The sequence below is a fragment of the Beta vulgaris genome, chromosome 7 (assembly GCF_026745355.1).
Source record: "Beta vulgaris subsp. vulgaris cultivar EL10 chromosome 7, EL10.2, whole genome shotgun sequence".
In the NCBI taxonomy this organism is placed as follows: Eukaryota; Viridiplantae; Streptophyta; class Magnoliopsida; order Caryophyllales; family Amaranthaceae; genus Beta; species Beta vulgaris.
Window position 1 is genome coordinate 32,714,182 of NC_079208.1, and position 11,007 is coordinate 32,725,188.

An 11,007-nucleotide genomic window follows, 5' to 3' on the forward strand; every position below is an offset into this window, starting at 1 on the left:
AGAAATTCACCAAATTTGATATTGGTACTTCTTAAAGAAACATCAGAAGGAGCATTAGTTGATTTAGTTTCACGGATCATAAAGATGGAAATTCTATTTACAAGACAAAATAAAAATTAACTTCACTGAGAGCATTCTTTCTCCCACACCCCCTAATATTCCAAAACCCACAATCATAATAATATATTACTCAAAAAGGGAAGGATTGATAAAACAGCATGAGTAAGCACAAGTTTTCTTCAACACTTATGAGGTTGAGTCATCATCACCATTACTCTTCCTCCTCTTTGAATAACTGTTCTGGGAGGTGTCATGCTCAACACCCAGTGCTTCAATATTGCGTACCATGCATAGAGCTTTCAGAATTAATATAATGGAATGAATTATCAAGCTGAAACTGGTAATCATCCAAAGAGGGCTCAGCAGCAAGAAGCATAGTATCATTCTCAACGTCTAACTCAAAGAAGCTGAGATCAGTCTGCTCAACCCCAACAAGGGGAGAAAATTAAACCTCAACCAACTCATGATGATAAATAGCTTGGAGGGGAATAGGAGAAAGAACAACATTATTATCTAAGTGTGAAAACAACTCACAGGACATGTCTTCACACTCAAAAGAAGACTCAAGCAAACTAGCTTGAAAGTCTCGAGTGGAGGGGTAAAGCTTGGCCAAAGACCTCACATTGTCATCATCAGAATTGGCCTCACTGTCATATTAATCATCTAAAGCAGAAGCAACCACAAGGGCTTTGCCCTTACCCTTCCCATAACCCCCCTTAGAGGTCAACTTAGAAACAGAATAAAAACCATAACGCTCTTTAAAGACAATACTAGATTGTTTCTTAACATTTTTGGAGTAAACAGAAGAAGAATGATGTAGCACGACCTTTCTCATCAAAGACTTAGGCTTTGTTGGCACCAGATTGTCCTGCTCAGGCCAAGTACCAACATTTTCTTGCTTGTTAGCCTTGAATAAGATTTCAGCAATGAATTTCCGCTTAGGATTCTTGAGTAAACACACTTTAACCTCTTTTTTGAGAGCATTAAGTAAAGGACACTTCTCAATCACATGTTCTTCATAACTACATAATGAACATCCAACAGAAAGATCCTCATACCAAATAATATAAGCAACAATCTTACCCCCTACTCTTTTAACCTCAACATATTTAAGAAGAGGCTCAGAGATATCCAACCTAACACATGCTCTAGCAAACCGGATCTTATTACGCAATAAAGATCTAGAATCCAACTTGACCAAGGTCCCAATATAATTGGAATCAAGCAGTCTAGCAACATAATCAAAATTTATCAGTTCCGTAAGAAGGCTAGGAATATGCATCGATAAATCAAACCCACTTCATCTCCTCCAAAAAAGGTCAAAATCAGGTTTCCAAGGTTGAATCACAAAAAGATTACCTTGGACATACCAAGGCCTCTATGACTGTACACGGAGCAAATCATTTGAATTAGCAAAATGAATTAAAATCCATTAGTTACACATCTCAAGGTACTCAATGTCCCTTTTAACACATCTCAGGGATGAGGCGAGGAGAGAGAGGGACGCAGCGAGAGAGCAGGGGAGGTGTGCGCCCGATTGTGCGTCTGGGTTGAGGGAGGATGGCTGAAGGCGGCGCGATTGCAGGGGAAAGGGAGGGGGAGAGGATTCACAATTCAGCAGGAGAAATGGAGGGGGGAGGGGGCTTTGCGGGTGGTGGAGAGGGCGGCTGTTGGGGTGGTGGGGGTAGTGGGGGAAAGGGTAAGGGTAAGGGGTGGGGGAGGGGTAGTTAGGGTTAGGGTATAAATTAAGGATTAGGGTTTGCATTAGATTTATGTCAGTTAATTAGGGTTATGGAGGAATTAGGTATTTAGGGTTAGGGTTAGGGAGGAATTAGGGGTGAATGACTAATAGACGTTAACACCGTCAGTCATTAAGGGTGAGTGAATGTATTTTTTAAAAAGTGGGTGGTATATGGTGAATTTGGAAACTTGTTAGGGTATGGTGTAATAAAAATAGTCAGTAATATATTGTAAAAAAACCTTAATAATTAATAAATAATAATATTTTAATTATATTAAAATTTTAAGGGTTTTTTGTCTCAAACTACCTTCAACTTTTATATTTTTGCGAGAAACTACCTTATAAAAAAATTCTTGTCCCAAACTACCTTACTTTTACCATTTTGTTGTTGACAACTACCTTAGGCCGGTTTCCGACATTGACTTTTGTTTTTTCTGCTTTTTTATTGTCACATTATATCACTTGACCTCTTCAAATCCTTTTTTTAATTTTCCCCACCCTAATTTCCTCATTTTCCGGTGTGCGCGCGCTCTCTCCCTCATATCTATGTGACACTTTGTACCACCAATCTACCATTAAATTCCTCTTCTACTTAAACTAAAATTGAAACAATCACCCTCCTCAATTCCCACAAGGGTAATTTTGTTTTTCCCACAATTTTGAACTGAAAAAACAAAAGTCAACGCCGGAAACCGGCATAAGGTAGCTGTCAACAACAAAATTGTAAAGTAAGGTAGTTTAGGACAACAATTTTTTTATAAGGTAGTTTCTCGCAAAAACTTGAAAGTTAAAGGTAGTTTGGGACAAAAAATCCATATTTTAATAACAAGAATAATTAAACTAGGGTAAATTGAACTAAACTGAAAATCCAAGACAAAACAATTGATACGAGAGTGTACCAAAAACCCAACCCAATAACCCAACGAAAAAGAATCCTGGGAATAACCCCCAACTCCCAAAACCCTAGATCAGAAAATAGGTGATATATAATCTTCCTCTTTCCCCATTTCTCATCCTCTCGCAGCTCCAGTACAGAGAGAGAGGAGAGAGAAAACCGCAGAAATGGTGTCTTTGAAACCGCAAAAGCGGCTCGCCGCTGATATCCTCAAGTGCGGTCGAGGCAAAGTCTGGCTTGATCCTAATGAAGGCAACGAAATTTCCATGGCCAACTCTCGTACGTTTTTCTCTCTCCTAATTTTTTTCACTTTTTTTTCATCTCATTCTGTTTTATGTTCTGTGAACTTATTAGTAGATTTATCTATTTTTCTATCTAATTTTGACGCTAGATTAATGATTCAGTTTTATTATTACATTTTCCGGAAAATTGGTTAAGTTTTGATAATTTAAATGATTTTTTTTCCGTGATCAAATTGTAGAAATTGTTTAAGTTCGATAATTTGTATCTTTATGAATTTTTGTGTTTGATCTGATGATAGTTTTAGTGATTATTGTAACTTTTGAAAGTGTGTTTTTATTTGTGTAGCGATTTGTATAGTAAATAAGATTAATGATCATGGCTAAATTATGGCGTAGGTTAATTTTAGAAGAAAGTATTTTTTTGCTAAATCAAAGTCATCTGCGTCGTATTATTGCAATTTCTGCACTTTTACTAGCTGAATTGAGTTTGCTGATTGGAGATTCTGGTAGAAAGATGCTATGATTGAAGTTGTTTTGCTATTGAGTATCTTTATGAGATTTTTGAATGAAGATTTTTCTATAATTAATATGATCAGGTCAAAACATTAGAAAGCTTGTCAAGGATGGTTTCATCATCAGAAAGCCTTCCAAGATCCATTCTAGGTCCCGTGCTCGCCGCATGAACGAGGCCAAGAGGAAGGGCCGTCACTCTGGATATGGTATTTTGCTGATTTGAACCCTTTTCTTTATGGTTGATGGATTTTGAGCTAATATCCTTGTTGACAGATTTTAATTGTCTCAGGCTATTATTAATTTGTTTGCTTTAAGTTCTACAACGGTGATGTTGTAGAGTAAAAAAACCTTTAGTTTTGACTTTTCATTAGATTAAATGTCCCGGTTTGCATGCTTCAAATATTGCTCGATCAATGTTTTGGGGCTCATATTAGCCCTCAAGGGTCAAATCTAAAGTCTAAATTGGTTTTCATGCCTAAAAATTGGTCAGCTAAGGAATTGAGTTTCATTTTGGCCTTTCAGGGTCAATTTGACGTAAAATTGACCAAAAATAATCAAAAGCACCTTGGTTTGTGTGTAAAGACATTAGTTCTAAAGGAAAGTTAATGGAATTAACAGTTTTTTTGCTTTTTAAGGTCACATTTGGAACTAGCCAATAATTAAGGGTTATCAATGGGAATAAAAAAAACCGAGTCATCAATGGGAAACTTGAAAAGTTTGAGGACACCATTGGGAATTTCACATAATGGAAATGCTGACATTCAGCATATCTGCTAAAGATCTTTTCAGTCGAGCATATGTGATGCTTCCTCTATGTAATTAGCCAAGTGGGTGCCCTCCTTTTGGAGAATTGGATGATCATGTTTGGAACCTGTAGTTAATGGTAAGGTTGATGATAATGTGCAAGTATGTGAAATTGAGCTAGAATTTGATCAATTTTAGGTAAGCGTAAGGGTACCAGGGAGGCAAGGTTGCCAACCAAGATATTGTGGATGAGAAGAATGAGGGTACTCAGAAGGTTGTTGCGCAAGTACCGGGAATCAAAGAAGATTGACAAACACATGTACCATGACATGTACATGAAGGTCAAGGGTAACGTGTTCAAGAACAAGAGAGTACTCATGGAGAGCATCCACAAGACTAAGGCCGAGAAGGCTAGAGACAAGACATTGTCTGACCAATTTGAGGCTAAACGTGCCAAGAACAAGGCTAGCAGGGAAAGAAAAATGGCCAGGAGAGAAGAGCGTTTGGCAATGGTAAATCCTGGTTTTATATGTACTACTGTTGTAGCTGAAATTTAGGTTTTCTTGCTGAAATTTATTTCTGTTTCGTTTTCACTGTTATTCAGGGACCAGGTGCTGAAGCACCCGCACAGCCTGCACCGGCTGCAGCACCAGAAGCTGCTGCCAAGCCAGTACAGTAAGCTGATTATAGCTACTTGTTTAGTTGGTTTCTATAATTGCACTAATAAATAATTTAGGCTTATGTAACTCATGATCTTGTTAATTACAGGACCACCAAGAAAGCAAAAAAGTGAAGTGATGGTGTTGAGATCTGACAAGGAAGCCTAGGGTGATAGTAAACCTTGTTATTTTGTTAGCATAGTATCTTTTTTGCAGCTAATATGGTTTGTGATTTCATGTTATCACTGAGATAGAGATGTTTGATAATCCTGATACTCAGTTTGTAATGTTTTACGTTTTTTTATATGTTAAATTGGTTCAGAGTATCATGTGTTGGAATGTAGCTGTTGCTTTAACTTATATAGCGATTGAACATCTAAATATATGTCCGAAAGGTTGGGTTGTAATTATCTTATAATAGCGAATCCTGATAAAATGTTTCTAAATGATTGCATTCAGATTTAATGAATGTTGATTCCTTGATTGTCGATATAGTGCCAAGGACTGATGCACTGATTGTCGTTGCTTTTATTGATTAACATGCCCCTTCTGTGGTGATTGGAGCTTTGCAGCCAGATTTTCTCATAAATTGTGTAAGCTATTATCGTGAATCATTAATGGCCTAGATTTATGAGATGCCTATTTCCTTCTGTTTCGTTTAATTCCACCCTAATTCCTTGCGAAAAAATTATGGAGTTTTGCAATCCTTTTGTGGATTACGTTATTCACATTTCACATCTCTGCACCAGATGGTCTAAGTGCATGGGGGTTGAAATCTGTAATGTGATACATGCTACAAGACCATATTCTGTAGAGAGAATGTGGAATGCTCATTAAGCCATTCTTCAGAGATATCAGCACATTAATGGGGTGTTTGGTTCATTAGTTCAAGGTATGAGGTATGGGTTTGGAATGAACAAAACCCATACCTAGTGTTTGTTTAATTTATTTCTTAATTTTAAACCCATACCTCAAACCCATAAGGTATGGGGTTTAGAAACCATGGGGAGGTGGGTATGGCTCATACCTTACTCTAGGTATCAAATAAAAGAAGATTTTTCATTCCTAAATGAAACCAAACACAAGGTATTAAGTATCAAGTTCCAAACCTATACCACCTTGGTTTCATTCCTGATTCCAAACCCATACCATTATATGAACCAAACACCCCGTAAGCGGCTTAAGCAAGTTGTGAAGCTTTTGTATTAGCTACAAGTTCAACGATAAAAGTACTTGTTATACCTTTCTGAACCCCATTGCGGCCTTCCATAAAAAATCAGGGGTTTCACTGTAAGAATCAAAAGACATGAAACTTCTGAAAATAATAAACCAACTCGCAGAGGTATTTGTTATACCTTTCTGAACCCCATTGCGGCCTTCCATAAAAAATCAGGGGTTTCACTGTAAGAATCAAAAGACATGAAACTTCTGAAAATAATAAACCAACTCGCAGAGGTAGGAACAAAGACCAGTTAGAGTGGTCAATTTGCCACTGAGGATAGAACCAGGCTTAGTCCTTCCCGTGGATCAATTTGAGGCTTGTAGTATTCACATATAAAGTTGGTCATGCAAAACTTCCAAGACTGATTTCACAATTAGCAATAATTAGCTTTCCAGAGCGTAGTTTTGCACCTAAAGAGAGCAAGACCATATATGATAGCTAACACGAGCGACACTGATAGCTTTGTCAGATCTGCTCGCCTTATCATGTAAACAGCATGCAAAAACAAGCAGTATTAATTTTCCTATCTTACAAGGGCTCGCTACTTGGAGGTTGAACACATCACAACATTGATATAACGTGGCAGCAATCACAAACCACTCAAATAATGTCAAGTTTTGGACATATCATCTCAACCTAAAAAATTGTACCCAAATCCAAGATTATTCATCTTGAATCAACCAAATGTAGTAGTAGCTGGAACAAAGATGAAAAAAAAAATGACACCAAAAATCAATGATATGTAGTATAAGATATGACAAGAAATAATTTTCTCCATGCCTAGTAGGGTGGATATAATTCGATACTAGTAACAATTGCTACCTACTCCCCCCCCCCCCCCTTCCCTCTCCCAAAACACCCAACTTCTGTCTAAGAAAAGATAAGAGACTGAAGTTTTGATTTCAAGACAGGTGCTGGATTCACCATTTACAAATGCCCATTAATATATTTCTATGAAAGTGATGCTGCTGCTACATGTACAAAATGCGCATATCACTCTTCTTATAGCTTCTTGTTCTTGGTCGTCCTTTCCCCTTCAGGCGATTAGGGGTATATTTTGGTCATGCACATTTGCATACAATTTCTTTTCTTAGTGCCTCAGTATCCAGTGATGGAAAACAGAAGCAGGCATTAACACCTTCAGAAATTTCTTTCATAATATGGAAAGGAATTAACATCATCATCTTTATATATCTGTTTATTGCTTAGGAACTCTGTATTCCCTTGATCTGCATGCCCTTCGAGTCCAACCGGTTGAACTAAAGCATCGCTTGGACTTTTGCACATCCCAAGTTTTACCAGAAATGTAGTAATGGTTCCCTTGTCAAGACCCTCGCTTTCAATCCATATTTGACCACCCATGAGATTTACAAACCTGTTTCATTCACGGTGAGACCAGAGATAAAATAGTTACTATATTGCAGTGAATCAATAATACGGAAAAATAAAGATACGAAAATTAATGTGCAAGTTATTTTACGCAAATCACAAATGAAGAAAATTTAGATCTATGAACAGAAAATGTTAGACAAGAACAGAAACAGCTATTGGTGATTGTTTCTTTTATGTAGCACAAGATGGGACAGCATTGAAATGGTTAACCCTACCGTTTGCAAATAGCAAGTCCAAGTCCAACACCACCACTATTTCGGTTGAACTGAGTAAATTTATTGAAAAGTAAAGGTAAATCTTGTGAGTTAATTCCACATCCTGAATCTTTAACCTGCAGAAGTAGATATGTCAAAATTAAAGCCAATCAGTGACAGCACGGTCTTAAGATAATAGTAAAAGAATTAGAGGAGGTAATCAACCTGCACTCTCAAGTAGAAGTGGCCTTCACCCAACACCGGGTAAAATTCAGAGGTTCGCCAATCTCTCAAAGATTCTGGTCTAGCAACAGATGCAGAAACTGAAACATAACCTTCTTTTGTAAATTTTACAGCATTTCCAATAACATTCAAAATTGTTTGCATCAGCCGCTTTTCATCACCCAAGGCCCAAATGGGCACCTCTGGAGCTAAGCCGAATGTTAAGGATAACTTCTTTATGGATGCAATAGGCTTTATCAAATGAATCACCTACAGCAGAACAAAAAAATACTGCTGGATTAATAGGATGCCATAACAAACAAATAAAGTGATTTAAGTACCGAAATTACTTAAAGTGGATGAAAATAGAATCTAAACAACATTTATCAGAAGCTACAAAGCTACCTCTCTGAAAACCCCATGAAGATTGAATGTTGCAGTTTCCAACTCTAAGCTACCATCTTCTAGTTTAGAAAGATCTAGCACATCACTGATCAATGTAGACAACAGATTGCTACTTTTGAGTATAATCTCCAACATTACTCTTTGTTCAGGTGTTAAATCAGTCCCCAAAAGAATAGATGATAAGGCAATTATGGCATGCATTGGTGTCCTCATCTCATGGTTCATTACTGCCAGAAAATCATTACGAGCACGAATTGCCATCTCAGCCTCTCGACGAGCCAAATCTAAAGCAACATTCTGTTCCATAAGCTGATCACGAGCTCTCATAGATTCTTCCAGAATTGCAGCATGAGAAAGAGCAACAGCTACCTGTAAAATAGGTGCAAAAGAAAATCGAAGTCTACTTTATGATGTCATACTACAAGAATCAAAAAAGAGAATTTAGAGATTCGAAATCACGCAAGCATAATGTTCAAGTCATTAGTAATTACCTACGGAGAGCATCCATCTAGCACACTCCAGAAAATAAAATAAAAAAGAAATCGCAGAATGAATGAGGAATGTAAAAGAAAAGCAGGAGAAGATGCTGAAGAAGTCTCTAGATAATGAAGATAGCTTGAGTGAACAAGAACAGAAACAGATAAGTGCCTCAGAGAGAGAGAGAGAGAGAGAGAGAGAGAGAGAGAGAGAGAGAGAGAGAGAGAGAGAGAGAGAGAGAGAGAGATTGAGATTGAGATTGAGATGCAATGTTTATAAGTAGTCAATGCCGTAGAATTAGGCAACACTTAGCAATAAAGATAACAGGATATGAGGAACATCAAGATGGCAAACTTCACATATAAAAGATAGCTCCCAGTAAGCATAGTTTTCAAAGTTATGCAGCAATAAAATAGGAAGCAAGGAATAGCAACCTGGTCAGCAACAACTTCTACTAGATCCAGCTCATGATCACGGAATTTCCTTACACCATCAGACGGGGAAACGAGAACCATTACTGCATAGGTTTTTGCTGAGACATCTGGCCAATCATTAATCTGAAAATTTGAATGATGTAGAAGAGGAACCCGAACTGCAACAACATCAGGGGCTACATATCTTCCTGCACCTGGCCGAGCCCTCACTAGTGGACATGAATGAGGTATTCTCACTGCTCCGCTGTTGTTGAAGATTTCAGCAATGAAAGGAAGATTCATTGTAACAGTAGATCCGACTACCATTGAGTGGTTCAAACAGTGAGAAAGTCGCATTGTCATGCCAGTTTGTGATGGCATCCATAATGTGCACTCTTCTAGATCAAGTGTCCTACCCAACTCGACAAGAGTAGTTTTCAGTATTGTATGTCTGTCAAGGGTGCTTCTGATCTCATGAGTTAGCATTCTAACATGTCTTCCGGTTTCTTCTTGGGTGAGGATAAGACCCATCTCCCTGTCAAGCTCCTCAGCCCTATTCCTCAGAAACATTTCCCTTGTTTTTACACTTAACAAGTCAGGAATAATGTGAACAAGCATCAAAGCTGTAACACACGATACAGCAGCCGTAGAAATTTTCGCAATGGTCATCACTATAGCAACAGTTTTTGTGTGCATAGAGAAGGTCCACAAATTTATAAGATGTGTAGCCCCACATAGAACAATGAATGCTCCAAATTGCATGAGCACCCATCTATAAGGGAAAAATGCTGACTTCTGCACAAAATAAATGAGCTCCAAAGGGATAGAGAAATATGCCAGGGCAATAAAAATGTCTGACAGATACTGGTATTTCACAAGGAGTTCATCTTGCCACAGTGGATAAATGCAGTCGCACGACTCCATCCTCAGAGCAATTTTTCACCCGGCCAAACTAACCTGAGATAAGGAGTAGGTTATAAAGACTTCCACCTGGTAAGCTGATTTCCTAGTGAAGGTATGTTCCGAGGAATAAAAAAAAAATGCTCCGAGGAATACTGAACCTTCCAAACTAAAATCATAACAACTGATAGATGAATTCTATTATCAATTAAAGAAGCATCAATAAAGCTTAAGCACAACTATTGTTACTTATGACTGACGAGATTCAACAACAAAATATGATTATATATTGTTAACATGTACAGGGAACACTTGAGTAGATTTTGCATACTTAAAAGACCACGTAATTCGATTGCATAGGTAGTACTAAGATAAGTATAATAAAGGTGTTGCTTGCCTTCATGGGAAGGCCTTTTAACCTAAATTCAATATAGTAAGTTCATCACAATTAGAGCCTGCATCCATGAACTAAGAGCTGGATTCTTTATCATTTACTACAGAAGTTACAGCAACAAGGATGTACCTCAAATACCTTCCTCATAACACACTTCAGAAAGCATATCTAAACCTTATACGAGACACTTCATTAAACACCAATATACTTAGTTACTATGAGCATTGATTTTTAACTCATATATAACAAGCCGTAAAACTTAATACATCCAATAGACAATTCAAACATATTCACAGTTCACATCATACCATGTCCAAAAGCCTTAATACATACACCATAAGCAGATCAAAGGCACAAAAAGAACAAGATGCACTAAGGAAGATGACAGTAGGCACCAACAAGCCAGATCAAGAAGCACAGTGGATCATACACGAGAACATCGAGTGAGGAACACATAGGGTCGTCATACACCCAACAAACCTTATACTTCTCAACAAGGGTCTGTTTTTATAGATTTCCGGCTACCCCGGGAAT

The 11,007-nt window shown here is 37.7% G+C and overlaps 2 protein-coding genes across 3 annotated transcripts in view; one reads left to right on the forward strand and one right to left on the reverse strand.

The window, feature by feature from the left end:
* Positions 1 to 2,775: 2,775 nt before the first annotated feature.
* LOC104908983 (60S ribosomal protein L19-3) lies at positions 2,776 to 5,180 on the forward strand. Its single transcript, XM_010698155.4, has 5 exons — positions 2,776 to 2,975; positions 3,535 to 3,657; positions 4,394 to 4,707; positions 4,800 to 4,870; positions 4,964 to 5,180. Exons 1-5 carry the CDS (start codon positions 2,864 to 2,866, stop codon positions 4,986 to 4,988), a joined length of 645 nt encoding a protein of 214 aa, XP_010696457.1. The 5' UTR covers positions 2,776 to 2,863; the 3' UTR covers positions 4,989 to 5,180.
* A 1,760-nt stretch (positions 5,181 to 6,940) lies between these two features.
* LOC104908984 (probable ethylene response sensor 1) overlaps positions 6,941 to 11,007 on the reverse strand; it is a 4,887-nt gene continuing 820 nt past the window's right edge. For both annotated transcript variants that reach the window (XM_010698157.4, XM_010698158.4), the window contains 5 exons: positions 9,201 to 10,136; positions 8,290 to 8,658; positions 7,888 to 8,154; positions 7,684 to 7,799; positions 6,941 to 7,451 (listed from right to left, as the gene is read on the reverse strand). In XM_010698157.4, the coding sequence (XP_010696459.1) occupies positions 7,217 to 7,451; positions 7,684 to 7,799; positions 7,888 to 8,154; positions 8,290 to 8,658; positions 9,201 to 10,103 (1,890 nt within the window). In that variant the 5' untranslated portion in view covers positions 10,104 to 10,136 and the 3' untranslated portion in view covers positions 6,941 to 7,216. The remainder of the gene's footprint in view (positions 7,452 to 7,683; positions 7,800 to 7,887; positions 8,155 to 8,289; positions 8,659 to 9,200; positions 10,137 to 11,007) is intronic.